The sequence below is a fragment of the Aethalodelphis obliquidens genome, unplaced genomic scaffold, assembly GCF_003676395.1.
Source record: "Aethalodelphis obliquidens isolate GAN/ISIS:26980383/991018 unplaced genomic scaffold, ASM367639v1 scaffold47, whole genome shotgun sequence".
Taxonomy (NCBI): domain Eukaryota; kingdom Metazoa; phylum Chordata; class Mammalia; order Artiodactyla; family Delphinidae; genus Aethalodelphis; species Aethalodelphis obliquidens.
In genome coordinates, this window is record NW_020837991.1 from 3973652 (window position 1) to 3990035 (window position 16384).

A 16384-nucleotide genomic window follows, 5' to 3' on the forward strand; every position below is an offset into this window, starting at 1 on the left:
ACACACACACCACACACACAGCAGATACCACACACACACCACATACCACTTACCACACACACACGCACCACATGACACACACACCACACAAAACACACACAGAGACAGATATAGAAAGAAACAAGAGAAGCCAAAGCAGGTGGGCCGTCTAGAGTCCACCGCTCACTGGGAAGCAGGCGGAGTCCCGTTCCCCTGACCCCGCCCCGCCCGCTGCCCCTGAAGCCCCTCTCCCCGTTTTCAGTCACCTCTGCCCCCTGCCTGAGGATTCCCGACCCGAGAACCCAGGACCCCGGCTGGGCAGGGCCACCGAGCCCACCTTGAAGAGCTGGCTGCCTGCCGTCACCTGGACGATGGTCCCTCGGCCCCGCTTGTGCTCCGAGGACTGCAGCCCGAATATCTCCCGCAGGAACTCGTTCCGGGAGGAGTGGACCAGGGCAAGGATGTCCGTGCTCAGCACGTCCCGATTCTTCTCCAGGAAGCCTGCAGGGCGTTGTAGTTTCTTATGTCAGGGTTGAAAGTAAGCTCACCACACGAGATGAATTGTGCAGAAACACAACAGTAGAGGGCTGCTGCTCTCTCAGGCAATACAGCGGCCGTCTCGTCCTGCTGTGGTGGCTTTTATTTAAGCTTTACCTATGTTTACATCTTAAGACTTGTTTTCTAAACATTCCAGAAATACCGAAGCAGCCAGATATGCTTTTACTGATTATACAATAAACGGTGGGCTTTCTTAAGAACGTGCCCGTGCTTCGTCCGTCCTCGAACGCGAAAGCAACACAAGGACATTTCCTTGTGTTCCCATTATTCTGATTATACTGAGGACATTTCATGGATCAGCGCCCACAGCACTCAGGACTGCTTGCAGTTCTGGCTTTTTCCCACGCACCCAGCTTGCCGGGGGGACTCATGGGGCACGTCTCCTTCCATGTCCTCAGTTATTTCTCTACACGGGGAAGCAGAGTCCCCCACCCGCCACCGCTGCTGACTCCAGCGAGGGGCGGGGCGCGGGGCGACAGGAGTCCCGCAGGCCACCCCTCCAGGCCTGCCTCCATCACCGGGGACCGGCGCCGGCCGGTGTCACGGCCACAGCCACATCCCGCGGCCGGCACTAGCCCCCATCCCCACTGCCGCCCCCATCCAAGCCGCCACCAGTCCTTCCGCCTGATTAGCCTGCCCGTCCCCTGCCCTCCCTGCCTGCCTGGCCCCTCTGGCCCCAGGGACCTTCCCAAGAGGGCACATCGCCCGTCACCCCTCTTACCTTTCCTCTGCTCCTCTGCTGCCAGTGACTGCCTTCTCCCTCCTCTCTCCCCTGAGGCCTGCACCCCACCCCAGGGAGACCTCATCTCTCCCCCAGGCCCTATGTGCCCCCCCCAGGGGATTTCATCTCTTCCAGGGGGGCCTGCAGCCTCCACAAGCTCTCTGGGGCCCTCTACCCTCCCGTCCCACCCAGGCCAACTCTGGTTTGTGCTTCAGGCCAGCTCAACCGTCATCTACTCCAGGAGGCTCTCCTGTGCCACAAGTGGGGTGAGAGGCCCTCCTTGGGGCTCCCTTCCGCCCTGTCACCTGGCTCAGGGGTGGCCTGAGGACTTCCCATCTGCTCCACCAGCCACGGCTCCCCGGGTGGACCACGGGCGAGACCGAGTCCATGCCCCTCAACATCCCAGCAATCCCAGCCACCGCTGTCACTGCCACATACACCCAGGAACCCACTAGCAGCACAGCAGACGGAGCGTCCGTTCCATGTGCAGTTTAGACCTCCCCGAGGGCAGTGCCTGCAGGCTCTCATCAGGGCTCTGAATTTCTGGGGACCCTGGGCAAGTATGATCGAGGCAACTGCGTGTTTACATAAAGGAGCCAAAAGAAGAAGAGAAGGCAAAGGAGAAAGTACAGAAACCTCCCTACCCCTCATAATCCCTGAAAATCTGGCAACCTGGCCACGTCCAGGCAGCTTGCAGTCTGGAGAGGAAGACCTGGGCACTCCCACCTGGAGGCCCACCCTTCCCAGCTGGCCGGTCTGTGCAGGAACGGCCACTTCAAAACGCCCCTGCGGAAACAGCATGGGGGCAGAAGCTGCTTTGCTCTTCCTGGAAGCCCAAAACGGGGAAACGAAAGAAATTAAACACCATTTGGCTTCCTGGCTTCAAGAATGGGGCAGGGGGAACTTACTGGTTATGAGGTCCTGAGACGTATTTCCCTCTTCATCATAAGTTTAAACTGCACTGGTCTTGGAAATGAATGTGTGCCCATAGGCATTGTGTGCACATGCGTGTGAGCATTATGTGTGTGCTTGGACAGAGTAGGTTTAAGAACGAAGCATGTCTGTCACTCACTAAGGAGACCCTGAGGGCCTGGGAACCCCAGGGCCCCTCTACCAGCCCTGTTCTGGGGCCTTGGAAGGACTTTCTAGGGCAAAGGGGCCCTCCAGCCTAAGGACTGAGCCTCCAGAAATCAGGGAGGGCAATGTATGTTGAACCCCTAACCTCCAGTACCTCAGAATGTGACTATATGTGGAGAGAAGGGCCTTTAAAGAGATAATTAAGATAAAATGAGGCTGTTAGAGTGGGCCCTAATCCAGTCTGACTGGTGTCATATAAGAAGAGGAGATAAGGGACTTCCCTGGTGGCGCAGTGGTTAAGAATCCGCCTGCCAATGCAGGGGACACGGGTTCAAGCCCTGGGCTGGGAAGATCCCAAATGCGGCAGAGCAACTAAGCCCTTGTGCCACAACTACTGAGCCTGTGCGCCACAACTACTGAAGACTGTGCGTGGAGAGCCCGTGCTTCGCAATGAGAAGCCACGGCAATGAGAAGCCCACGCGCCGCAACGAAGAGCAGTTCCTGCTCGCCGCAACTAGAGAAAGCCTGCGTGCAGCAACGAAGACCCCACACAGCCAAAAATAAAAATAAATAAATTTATTAAAAAAAAAAAAAAAGAAGAAGAAGAGATTAGGACCCAGAGACAATAAAGATGCCAGAAGAGAGACATCAGAAGGAACCAGTCCTGCCGACATCTTTGTCTTGGACAAAGGCAAAACCATGCCTGACCTTATCTCAGCATATACACTTTCACTACCAAGAGGGTGAAAAGATATCCCACAGAATAGGAGAAAATATTTGCACACATACGGACACATGCTACAACGTGGAAGAACCATGAAAACATTATGACAAGTGAAAGAAGCCAGTCACAAAGGCCACATGGTGTACGATTCCGTTTATGTGAAACGTCCAAAGCAGGCAAGTCCATAGAGACAGAAATCAGTGGTTGCCTAGGGCTGGGGTGAAATGAGGAATGACCGCTAATGGGCGTTTCTTTTGGGGTGATGGAAAAGTTAAAAAATTGTGGCAACAGCTGCATAATTCTGTGAATATACTAAAAACCATTGAGTTGTAGACTTCAAATGGCTGAATTCTACGGTATGTGAATTATCTCTTAATAGAACTATTACCCACAAAACAAAACACAAACAAACATGCCTGGTCCATTCCATTCCCTCTGTCCCATTGCTGGTTCTGCAAAATGACCTAGTCCCCTCAGCCTTCTTTCCTTGGCCTCCCTGGAGTGCTCGGGATTTAGAAGAAAGGGGCTGTGGAGAGGAGCTGCACCCACCTTCTGCCTGGTAGTACACCTCGCCGGCAAAGTGGGCGATGCCAAATCGGGCATCGTGGATGTTCTTGGGCTGCAGGAAGACCTTGTTGTTGGCATGGATGTTCTTCAGTTTTTGCAGCAAGGTGATGTCTGTCCCCTGGAAGAACGGACACCCTATGGGCTGAGGTCCCAGAGTCCAGCCACTGGGAGGTCAGCTGGCACACTCCCAGGTCTCAGGGGCTCCCTCAAGGGGGCAAAACAACTGAATGACTGAGGGCCTTTCTACAGACAGCAAACGGATGCCCAGGTGGCGGCAGCTTGTTGCGGTGAGCGAGGACAGAGGCGGGAGTAGAGACTGGGTCGGGCGATCCTCACTGCCAGCTTCCTGCTCTACAACTGCCCAGGGACCAGAGCTTCTCCCTTCTGTAGATCACAGCTCTTCCTGACTACCTTTGAGAATCCATCTCCCCAAGGACAGGCAGAGTCCCCCAAAGTGAGAATGAAAGTGTTTCCTTGTCTTGAACCCTCTGCAGCCCTTGACCTACAAGGCTGAACAAGCCCCCTCTTGGGGTGTGTTCTTGAATCTAAATAATGCATTCTGGGGAGTGGGAGTGAGGGTAGAGTCAGGTGCCTCCCTGCAGGAGGCAGGCCTTGAAGGAGAGGAAGGCTGGAAGGCTGGGGTTTGTCTGCTAACTCCCGGCAGAGGTTCCAGCAGCCCTGGAGTTTCCCACGTGTGGGGTCTCCACCCGAGGGGTGGCGGGCCCAGGGGCGCACCTGTGGGAAGCGGCTCTCTTCGTCCAGGAGGGAGATGATGCTCAAGGGCTTGAGGGCCAGCAGGTCCAGCGTGGGCAGGTTGTCGTTGTAGCAGATGTAGTCCCAGGGGATGCACTCGGTGCGGTATTCTTCCTGCTCCATGGTGAACACGTGCTGCACGAAGAGCTGCTGCAGGTGCTCGTTAGCCAGGTTGATGCAGAGCTGCTCGAAGCTGTGGGGACAGGGCCACCCCGGGTGGGAAAGGGTTGGCTCAATCGCTGCTGCAGCCGGCCACTGGCACACAGCTGCATATCCCCAAACACATGCGCACACTGACACACAGCCTCCCTCTTCTTCTACCTCCGCCTCCATCACCTCCTCCACCCCACAGCAAACAGACTCAGAGAAATGAGGGGGCTCGTGTATCATCAAGCCCCTGCCTTTGTCTCCCTCCGGTCCCCTGCGGTCCTCTGCCAGACCTGCCTATCCTGACACGGAGACAATCCCTGGGGGACCAAGTTTCCTGTAGCCGCCCAAGCAGCCATGGGCAGTGGCTTTGGTATTAAGATGAGCTTCTGGATGGGCTCCTTTGCATCAACCAGACACACTCCCTACCCCCACCCCAACCCCAATCCTCCCAACCTGTTCTCCCTCCCGGGTTCCCCACCTTGGGAAATGGGTCCGCCACTTACCGCCCCTAGCTCAGGTCAGAAACCAGCCCGTCATGCCTGACACCCCTCTCTCCCTCCTCCCCAGTTCCAGTTGCCAAAGTCTGGTCCACGCTTCCTCCAACACAGACCTGTTTACTTCTTTTCACTGCCACTGCTGCTACCTTAATCCAGGCCACCCTTCTTCCTCCCCTGGAGCACAGCGGCAGCGTCCTCATGGCTCTCCCTGCCTCCAGCCTCACCCCCCAGTCACCCTCCACAGCCACCAGAGGGAGCACATCTGATCCCGCTCTCCCCCTACTTCGAATCCTCGTGGACCTGGGCGCCCACTGTTGTTGGGATCCAGACAGACAGTGACACAGTAGAAAGCCTGCCCGTCTCTGCCAGGGAGCGGCTGAGGGGCACCGTGGACTTCTCACAGTGCTGGGAAGGCACCTGGCCCTTCCTTACCTCCGAGTCTTCTTCACACGTGTGAGCCCCTCCCCTCCTTCCTCTAACCTGCTTGGTCTGCTCACCCTCTGGGTCTCACTTAGGCATTTCTTTTTCAGGATGGGTTGCCCATTTATGCAAAGCCGCATGGTACCCGGGACTCGTTGTTCAAGGTCTGTTAACCCAAGAGAGTTAACACACTGCCTGCAGAGTGTGGACTAAGAATGCTGCCTGTCATATCAGTAAACAAAGGGTGTCACAGCTACAAGCCCTGAGGGAACTCAGGATGGAGACAAGGAATGACCACCATCTAGCAGTCATCAGACTGCAGCCACCCGCAACGATGCACCCTGCACCCGGAGGAGACTCAGGATGGGAAAGCACAGGATACTGGCCCCAGAGAGCTGAGGTGCGTATCAAAGGAATGATTTCAATGAGCCCAGACTCTTGCATCTTCCCATACATAGAAAAGCACTAAATGCCTTAACTTGAGATGTCCGATTTTCTTTAATTAACGATAATCTTTTGATGTTCCAACTACCTGCCTTTTGTTGCAAAACTTTTATATGCCTTGGGACCCCCCTCACCTCCTCGGAGCAGTTTTCTCAGAGTTATTTGAGACGCTGTCTCCTGGGCTTCAAGTCCTAAGAATGTCCACTGAATAAAACATGACTCTCAACTTTGAGGTTGTGCACTTTTTTTCAGTCGACAAGAGCGCTCGGTGAACCCCGGTCGGGCCAGTGACTGGGTGCTGCGAGTGACATGGCCCTGCTCCTCCATGTGGCCCCCGGACTGCAGCCCTGTCGCAAACCCAGCTCGTGGCCCAGATCCCCTACAACCAACTACTCATCCACCTCCACAGGGTCCAAAAGTGTGCTTGCTCTGCTCAACGGCCCCTCTCAGGGCCAGAAACCAATGATCAGAATCACTTTTTAGTTTACTTAGAGTTTGCTTTGCGTTGGGCTGAGTTCTGCCAGCCCTACCCCATCCCACCTGCCTGCAGAGAGCTGGTTCTGGGAGGCTGTCACCCCCATGTGCTTGCACTCGGAATGGCTTGTATCTTGACAATCCTGGCCAAGTTGTTAGGGAAACCGCTGACCGAAACTGCCCGCCCTGGCCAGGCCCGATAGTAACCACTTGCATGAGTTATCTTAAACAGGAGGTCCTGGTAAGGAATGTGGAACTAACAAGCTACCACCAACCGGAAGAATTCGGGAAAGGTCAAAAGAGAGAGGAGACACCAGTCCATATGTCCTCCCAGAATCCTTCTCGTTGGAATCCATCTTGGCTGAGCAATGCACGCACTACCAGGAAGGACCCTGAGTCACAATGATTGGCCAGAGACAACCCGGAAACTAACCCCATCACCATAAAACCTGAGACTGCGAGCCATGTGGCAGAGCAGCTCTCCTGGGTTCCCTTAGCCTCCTGCTCTCCACCCGGGCACCTCTTCCCAATAAAGTCTCTTTCTTCGTCAGCACATGTGTCTCCTTGGACAATTCATTTCCAAGTGTTAGACAAGGGCCTACTCTTGGGCTCTGGAAGTGGTCCCCCTTCCTGCAACAAAGGGACCTTCTCAGACTTCAGCTGGAGGTAGGGCCTCAGGCAGGGGCATGCCAAGGTCAGGACAGCCCCTTGGCTCCTCTAATAGTGCCCAGAGGCCTCCACTTGGAACTGAAACCAAGCAGGACCCTGAGGGACCCTCCTGGGTACAAAAGCCCCCCTGCGTCCCCCGTTTCTTGTTTGTAGAGAAAGGCTTTAGTCTCCCAGGCCACCCCTGAGTTCCAAAGAGCAGACTCAAGCAGTTACTAATTAGGGAAGTGAGGAAATGCAGTCAAGAAACAATAATGCAACGATAAAACAGAGTCCTAGTTCTTCCTCAAGGGGTACACATAACGATCTGATGCATCTCTTTGAGTTCTTCTACAGAAACTAAGACCCCTGCCCAGGTGGAGGATGGTGACTACACGCTGACCACAAGTATGTAGACCCCAGACTGGTTGGAACCAGAAGGTTGATGATTAAGCCACCTGAAACTTCACCCCATTACCTCACCACCAACCAATCAGAAGAAAGTCCACAAGCTGACCACGTACCCTGTGATCCTCACCCCTAAAGTGGCCTTTAAAAAACTTTCCCTGAACGTCATCAAGGAGTTTGTGTTTTGAGCATGAGCTGCCCGTTCTCCTTGCCTGACCCTGCAATAAACGCTGTGTTTTCCTTCACTATAGCCCAGTGTCAGTAGATTGGCTTTGCTGCACACTGGGTGAGCAGACCTGAATTCAGTTCGGTAATAGGACCAACTCTAGGCTCCATCCAGCCCATCCCTTTAAATGAACCAGGCTCACCTGGGTAAGCTAGGTCACGCATGTAGGACGCTTCCTGCTTGCTTGTTCCCAGTCCTCATTTCCTCGTCCTCCAGCCCCCGGATAATGCCCCAGAGCAACACCTGTCCTCATCTGGCCCCACTGCCTGGCTCCCCTCACCACCCCTCTCTACCCCCACCCCCAGCCTTCATCACAGTCTCAGCTGGGAATTACTTCTCTGAACTGCCTCCTGCCTCCAGATCTTCAGCCTCCAGACTGCGACACTGGATCAGAAGTGTCCTGCCTCACCTTACCCCTGCCAAACTGAAGAGTCGGCGATGGTCCCAAACCCCATTACCTAGTATGATATCCCACCTAGATGCAGTTGCATCAGTGTTACTGATTTCCATTTTCACCCTAACCACATGTGACGATTCACTCTAGTTCATGAGGAGAGTGGATGGCTCAAGAGGGGTGATGAATGCTGAGGTGCTTTTAGCTTGACTCTCCGGGATGTTTTTAGTTATGTGGCTTTTTCTAGACATGTTGTGGATGCCAGGGGATGTGCACGGACCACCTCACTGAGGAAAGCCCTAGTCTTGCTGAGGGACTCACCCTGGTGTCTGTGAGCGGAGGTGAGAGGTCCTGCTCCTAGCCCAGAGGGGGAGAAGTGGCTACCCTCCAGCTGGCTCAGAGAAGAGCTAAGCTTATCTTCCATTTTCCAAAAGCAGGTGCACCAATCTCCATACCTATTTTTCTGGAAATTTTCAAAACCAAATATGTCCAGGAGGCCGATGGTCCTTCGCACGTTTTTGGGGTCCTGAGCAGGTGGGGTGAAAATTGCGGCGTTGATTTTCTTGAGAATCCACAGGAAGAGGTGCCCATAGATGCCCTGTGGAGACATGGGGTAGAGCCCACAGGCTATGATGTACAAGAGGAAGGTTGCCCCTTTCCAGTTCACCTGGAAAGGCTGCAGGCACACTGGATCTCATGGACCTACTCAAGGAGATCATCCCTACTTTAAGGTAAGAAACCACCCTGGAGAGACTAGGCAGCCCACAGTCACCAGGCAGGTGACCGGCAGAGTTGGGACTTGCCCAGCTATCTCTGCCCTTTCCTGCTGTCCACCCACAAGGCAAGGAGCCATGCTCAACAGATTGACATGCGGGCCCCTTTTCCCGCAGCTCTGCACCTTGACGAAGGCATCCCTCCGGTCTGCAGCCTGGGAGATGTTCAGGGGCCTGGTGACAAACTCCCCACGGATGATGATGGAGTGTTTGATCAGACAGTCTCGGAGTTCCTGGTCCTTCACCTGGAAGGCGGGTGGGGGCTGGCATCACAGCTGACTGAGCAGGGCCTGGCGCCAACACCTTGTCTTATGACCAAATACCCTATGCCCAAGGCCTGAGGGTAGGAGATGCCTGTGACTAGGGCCAGTGTCGGGATGCTGGGCAGGGCCCGGTCCAGGGTCAGTCTGAGCACTGGGGTATCAGTGTTGGGGAAGGATGCACAAGCTGGGTGGGCCCCGAGCATGCTGGCTGCTTGGTTGACCAGTCCTGTGCTGGTCTCCTGCGGCTGGGTCCACCATTGGGTGGACCCTGGGAAACAGTGGGAAGGAAGGGCTCTGAGGCCCGGCCATTGACATCTGGATACGCCCCAGCTGACGTCACTCCTGCCTGGAGGCTGAAGACCCAAGGGAGCAAGACGAGTCTGGATGGAGTCCCTCCCACCATGCGGGGAAGACTGAACCAGCAAAAATGGAAGGTTTCTGAGAACCCTGAACCACATGAAGAACATTAGGAGCAAAACATGCCCACCTGATGTGATTGCTTCCCCCACCCCTTCTGATTCTATTAATTTTCCACTGGACCTGCCAGCGGGGTGTGATGTGGAGGACATTACAATGCCCCATCGCTCATCCTCCAAGTCAACGCTCTATGTGGTCTCCTTAATAACCTGTAGGGTGAGTGGTCTGAGCACATTCCACCGGCCCAGAATAGCACAACTCATGGAGAAGCCCCGGGGACCAGGACACGGGGCAGGGACCTTTTGATGTAAGGACGTCAGATTGTGTGAGTGGGGAGAGCCTGGGGTCTGGGTGGGGTGGAAAGTTGAGTAAAGGCCACAGAAGAGCAGGAGGGTCAGGGAAAAGGGAAGAAACACACGTTCAAGTCAAACTGATCATTTCCGGGACTTGGTTAATGGTTAGCTCCACGGCCCCACCCTGATTCCCACCCCCAGGGCCTGCAACGCTCCACCAGGGAGCTCAGGGGGTGAGCGGAGAGCCTGGGAGAGGGGTAGGAGGAAGGAACTAGAGCCTGGGAAGGGCTGTCAGCCCAGACCCCCGGGGCTCCTCACGAAAATGGAAGCTGGCCGACATAACAGCCCAGTCACCTCCAGTAACTTCATCACGGTGGGAAAGGCGGGCGTCTCCATCACATCAGAGGAGTCCAGGTTCTCGAAGACCGTAGCTGCAGAGAGAAGCAATGACCCTGAGAGGCAAATTGGCCTGAAGTGATGGGACAGAGGCCTCAGGAAGGCAGCCCCAGGTCCACACTTAGAGACAACCATCCCCAGGAGGGAAGCACTGCCTCTCCCAGTACTCCCTCTGAGAGCCGAGGCCTCCCTGGGGACCTATCAACACCTTAGCTGTAACTACTGTTAACAGGGTGTGTCCCCCTCTGCTAGGATCGGGACCCTGACGCAAAGGGGAGTTTGAAGTTATTGGAGGGAGAAGGTGCTGGTGGGGCATGTGGGGTCTACTGAGGGAGAAAATCAGCCATCAGTCCCCTTCCATCCACTCTGCTGTCCATAGAAACCTAGGCGTGTTCATTCGTTTGGTCAAACAAGCACGGAGCTGAGAGGAGGAGTGGTTGGAAGCCGGGCCCAGCTCTGTTGCAAGTCTCCTGACCCACCTCCTAGTTCAAGTCCCCCACTTTTGGGTCCCTCCACCTTAGGGCTGCTGAGCTGGGGGGAGGAAGGAATGCTGTTTCTGTATATTTTTTCTTTTTTAAACTTTAAAAAACTGTAAAATAAAGCATACAGATTTTTAAAAATGGATAAAATCCAAGGGCATGTTATAACGGATAATTATTAAGCCAACATTGTGTAACGACCACTGAAGCCAAAACCCAGAGCCTCGCTAACACCCTGGTCACCTAGCTACAACTTGCCTGGAGTAGATTTCCTCATATCCTGTGAGACAGTGGTTCAAGTTCATGTTTTCTATATGAATACCCAATCGCTCTAGAACAGTGTTTTGAAAAGTCCATCTTTTCCTCACTGCTCTATGAATTGGTGTCTTTCATTAGATCTAAAGCCAGCCATAATCTCTTCAAATGTTGTGTATGCCCCATCCTTCTCTTTTCCTTTAGAACTCGAATCAAATGTATACTACATCTTCTCACTGTATCTTCTAGGTCTTCTACTCTCTCTTTTATATTTTCCATCTTTTTATCTCTCCATGCTGTACACACAGTTTCTTCTGACATTTCCTCCTTTTTCACATTATAAAACTGGCCGTTAGGGACTTCCCTGGTGGTGCAGTGGTTAAGAATCCACCTGCCAATGCAGGGGACACAGGTTCGAGCCCTGGCCTGGGAAGATCCCACATGCTGTGGAGCAACTAAGCCCGTGCGCCACAACTACTGAGCCCACGTGCCTGCCACAACTACTGAAGCCTGCGTGCCTAGAGCCTGTGCTCTGCAACAAGAGAAGCCACCGCAGTGAGAAGCCCGCGCACCACAATGAAGACCCAATGCAGCCAAAAATAAATAAATGAATAAATAAATAATTTAAAAAATATATATTAAAAAAAATCTGGCCGTTAAACTCATCCATTGAGTTCATTTTGGTTTTTTTGGTTTTTTTTTTTTTTTTTTACTTTAGAATTTCTATGTGGTTCCTTTTAAAACCTGTAATGTCACTTTTTTATAGTTTCCAGTTCCCTGTCTAAATTTTCAAGCTTGGTTTTTTCTTTTCTTGCACAAAGCAAGCATAGCTGCTTCATGGTCTGTGCTCAGTAATTCCACTCTCTGAAATCTACGTGGCTCTGTTTCTATTGTCTATCATGTCTGCTGATTCTCGCTCACGGTATCTCATTTCCTTGTTCTTGTTTATTTTGGGAGGCACGCTGGATGTTGTGTTTGAAACTGTTTAAAGGAATAATTTGGGATCTAGGTTGATGCTATTTTCTTCCACAGAGGCTTGTCAGCAACTCTGTCACTCAGGCGCTTGGAGGCACTAGCAAGCCAGGACACCTTAATCCGCAGACCAACTGGACACCTACAAACTGGTCTGTAAGTTCACACGGGGCTTTGCTTGCTCTGGTTCGCCCTTTGGGTTCCCAGCCAAAAGTGGGGGGTGACTGATCAGAGTCTTCACCTTTGGAGGGCCCTAAGCTTTGGCATCTTCCCCCTAACCCCACAAGGCCTCCAAAATCATAGCTAAAATTTTCAATGTACTTTTCCAAGATGCCGTGACTTTGGTGGGTCCTTTGGGTGAGGACCTGCAGGGATTTTTTTCCTCCTCTGTCCCAGTCTCCCCATTCTTCCTCCCCAGGGGGTGTACTCTGGGTGGAAACAGCATTACCCATGAACTCCACATTCCCCAGGTGGAGAATGGCGGCCAGCAGCTTGCTGAGGTCCCAGTTCTCGGAGTCGGAGAACATGAGGATCTTCATGGCTGAGCGGACGTGGGCATAGTCCTTGGCGTCATTGAGCCCCTCACAGGAGGTACAGTTCCCCTGCAAGATAGGGCCCATCAGGTTTCTGAGGCCACCCCACACCCTACCTCCTCCACTGTAGGGCCAGCAAGGCAGGGGTGCATCAGGGATTCAGCCAAAGGGCCCTGGTAAGTGATCCTGCACTGGCTCTGGGTGGATCCCAAGGGGCCACCTGGAGGCCCAAGCTCAAAAAACACGCAGAAGGGCTTCCCTGGTGACGCAGTGGTTAGGAATCCACCTGCCAATGCAGGGGGACATGGGTTCGCGCCCTGGTCGGGGAAGATCCCACGTGCTGCAGAGCAGCTAAGCCCGTGTGCCACAACTACCGAGCTTGCGTGCCACAACTACTGAAGCCCGCGCGTCTAGAGCCCGTGCTCTGCAACAAGAGAAGCCACCACAATGAGAAGCCCGTGCACCGCAATGAAGAGTAGCCCCCGCTCGCCACAACTAGAGAAAGCCCGTGCACAGCAACAAAGACCCAAATCAGCCAAAAATAAATAAATACTTAAATATTTAAAAAAAAGAAAATACACAGAGGCGGAACGGTGGTGACACAGACGCAGCGTGCTATGGTAGCCTGACAGTTGTGTGGCCACGGCCAAGTCATTAGGCTTCTCTGAGCCTCTATTTGTCAGCCATCCGTGGTAACGCCTGCCTCACCCTCTGGTGGTGGTGGTGGGGGGCGGGAACATCACGGGTTCGTTCCTTTAACAAACACCTTCCAAGGCTCACTGTGTGCCAGCCCCTGGGCTATTTGTTGGGAATTCAGGAATGGAGAGACCAGGCCCTGCCCTGGGTGCTCTTGCACCCAGGAGGGGAGGCACAAAGAGAATGGCGGGGTCATAGGCTGTTACAGGCGCTGAGACCAAGGGGGCTGGGCCGGCCTCCTGGGAGCAGGGGAAAGGCTTCCTGGAGGAGGCATCTGAGCGGTCCCTCAGGTTGAGCTGCGCAGCAGCACAGGGGAGAAACGGCCAGAGCTGGGCAGTGAGGTGGGAGGCACGGGTGGAAACTGCAAGGAGCCTGGCGTTGCCGTTGAGGGGGAGAGGTTGGTGGATGGTGGGATCTGGAGGGACTTGGAAACCTTGCCGAGGAGACACAAGGAGCCCCTGAAGAGCTGTAATGAGAGACGTGGTCTGTCAGACTTGCTCTGTGGGAGGTCTCGGGCTGGATGATAGATTGGGGTCAAGTCTGGAGAGAGGGGGGACCCAGGAGGAAGCTAGCACCATGGTCTAGGCAAGAGATGATGAAGGCCTCCAGGCAGAGACCCAGGAGAGAGGGCTTAGTCAGGACACAGGGTCAAGACGTGGGTTTCATTCATTCCCTCAGCAGCAAGGTGAGCCTGATGGCTGCTTGTGCTACACTGTTCGTGCATGGGGATGCAGCGAGCAAGGCCCCTGCTCTCCTGGAGCTCAAGTTCTAACGGCACCTACGAGGACGGTGAGTGGAATGAAACGAGGGTTTCAGAGCCTTCTGTCCATAGGGACCAAAGAAAGTTGAGGCTTGTGGGGCGGGACCATGGGTTCAGTAGGAAACAAGGAAGCACACGGACAAGGGTAAGCCTCTGATGGCCGTAAAGTGGATGCCAAACACAGGAGGGCTGGAGTGGAGAATGGAAAAGGGGAGTCCTCAGTCCCTGCCCAGGGGCCCGACCACAGTTTGGGCTTTTATGAGGCTGTAAACCAAGCGTTGAGCAGGAGGCGGCCCTTCTTCCATCTTCCTCACTGTTATTGAGAGGCAGGGTGGGGAGAGGAAGGGAAGGGAGAGGCGGGAGGGGAGAGGAGAGGCAGGGAGAAGAGGGGAGGGGAGAGGAGGGAAGGAGTAGGAAGGGGAGGGGGGAAGGGGAAGGGAGAGGAGGGGCAGGGAGAGGAGGGAAAGGGTAGGAAGGGGAGGGGGGAAGGGGAAGGGAGAGGCAGGGCAGGGCGGGGGCAGGGTGGGAAGGGGAGGGGGGAGGAGGGAAGGCGCAGGGCGGGCCTCACCATGGTCAGGTAGTGGTACTCGGAGGGCGCGCCCAGGCACAGCAGGTCCTTCTCCTCTGCGCTCATGCCCATGAGCATGCCGTAGAAGATGTGGTAGTTCCGCTCCTCCGGGGCCTGGTGGGGAGGGAGTTCCAGGGAGCTTGTAAGCATCACGCCTGAGGCTACGGGGCCTCAGGACTGTCTCCTGCCCCCACCCCTGTCCCAGCTTCCTTCTTCCTCAGCAGGTAGCGCTCCGGCATTGACCTGAGGGATGGCCATGCCTGGTCGCTGTCCTCCTCCAAGGCCAGCTCATCCTGACTGTTCTGCGTGGAAAGGCCACCTTGCCCTTGGAACTCGTCACTCCCCGGGGCTTCCCTGCATCCTGACCGCTCCTTGCAGCCCGGAGTCACAGGTGAGGCAGCGAGTCCAGATTCAGACCCGGGCCCTCTGACTCAGAACCCCGGACTCTTTACAGTCTACGGTGAAGCCTTCCTATTCACCTTGTGACCCCCAGGACCTGGCATCCACAGGTTTACCTAGCTGGGCCTCTGCATTTTTAAACATTATTATTATTATTATTATTTTTGCGGTACGCGTTCCTCTCACTGCTGTGGCCTCTCCCGTTGCGGAGCACAGGCTCCGGACGCGCAGGCTCAGCGGCCATGGCTCACGGGCCCAGCCGCTCCGTGGCAGGTGGGATCTTCCCGGACTGGGGCACGAACCCGTGTCCCCTGCATCGGCAGACGGACTCTCAACCACTGTGCCACCAGGGAAGCCCTAAACATTATTTTTAAACTTTATTTCACATCCCCGTTGTGAAATTCCAAGTATAGAGTGTTAAAGGGTGAGTTTCTTTCTGCCCCAACTTGCCACTCCTCAAATGACCTCCTCAGAACAGTTTGATGGTCTGTGTTCCTTTGCAGACATCACTAATGTATTTACTTAGAGTATATCTATAAAAAGTTTATTTTTTAGGCAAGAACATACTTGTTGTTCTTCAGCTTCCTCTTTTTTTCATCTAAACGGGTCTCTTAGCCGTCTGTCTACCCTGACACAGACACACCCCCTCAGCCTTTGAACTGACCCAGCATTCCACAGTACAGAGATGCCAAAATTTTTTAATCTTCTCATGGACAGGACTTGTCTCTGATCTGCTTTGGAAGTCTCCTGTCCATTCTGGGGTACCTCTCTGAGGAACGAATTCTCTGAATTCACCAACCACCGTGCGAAGAATTACAGGCTTCTGGAAAGGGCAGAAGTTCTGTGACTAGTTCACTAGTTCTGTGACCCTGGGTAAGTTACTTAACTTACCTGGACTCAGTTTCTTCATCTCTACAATGGGGAGAAAGAGACCCGTCTCTCATGGTTGTTGTGAAGGTCTAATGAGATTATGCAGGGGAAACACCTGGCACCAGGTGGGGGTCACTAAAGGTGAGCTTCCTTCTTCAGCTTGCCCAGGTGTCTGTCTGTCCTAACACACAGTGCCAGTCCCTTTAGTGGCATATCCCCAATCTGAAACATCGTGTGTGTGTGGTACGTGTGCGCTCATGCACACACGTGTTAGGGGTTATACCATCATATGAGAGAGCACCTTACCCCCAACAAAGCCGTGTTAACTCAGCCGATGTGGCTGCCACACTTTGGGTTCCTTGTTACCCAGGACTGTCTCCTTGACTTGTGGGGCGCAGTGCGAAATGAAAGCATGGGGCTTCTTGCTAAAGAGTTATTAAGAATTTCAAGATGGCAACGACAGAGCATCAAACCGAGACCGGGCCCCTGCGAGTACAAGGCCCTGTGTTGACGACACAGACCGCGTGCCACCTCATTTCCTGCAGGTGGTCTTTTGGACAGTGTCATCTAGGTCCTCCTGCCAGGGGCCCCAGCACACCTGATGATACATCCACCCCCAGATGGGGACTGGCCTGGCCTCAGAATTAATTCTAGTAGAGGTGAAGAGTAGTAA

At 54.1% G+C, this 16384-nt stretch overlaps 1 protein-coding gene across 1 annotated transcript in view; it reads right to left on the reverse strand.

The window, feature by feature from the left end:
* MYO7B (myosin VIIB) overlaps window positions 1-16384 on the reverse strand; it is a 71734-nt gene that overhangs the window by 38870 nt on the left and 16480 nt on the right. The window contains exons 7-14 of the mRNA XM_027082536.1: window positions 14443-14556; window positions 12334-12487; window positions 10138-10214; window positions 8936-9055; window positions 8493-8635; window positions 4362-4572; window positions 3609-3744; window positions 317-480 (exon numbers count right to left, since the gene is read on the reverse strand). Of these exons, the coding sequence (XP_026938337.1) occupies window positions 317-480; window positions 3609-3744; window positions 4362-4572; window positions 8493-8635; window positions 8936-9055; window positions 10138-10214; window positions 12334-12487; window positions 14443-14556 (1119 nt within the window). The remainder of the gene's footprint in view (window positions 1-316; window positions 481-3608; window positions 3745-4361; window positions 4573-8492; window positions 8636-8935; window positions 9056-10137; window positions 10215-12333; window positions 12488-14442; window positions 14557-16384) is intronic.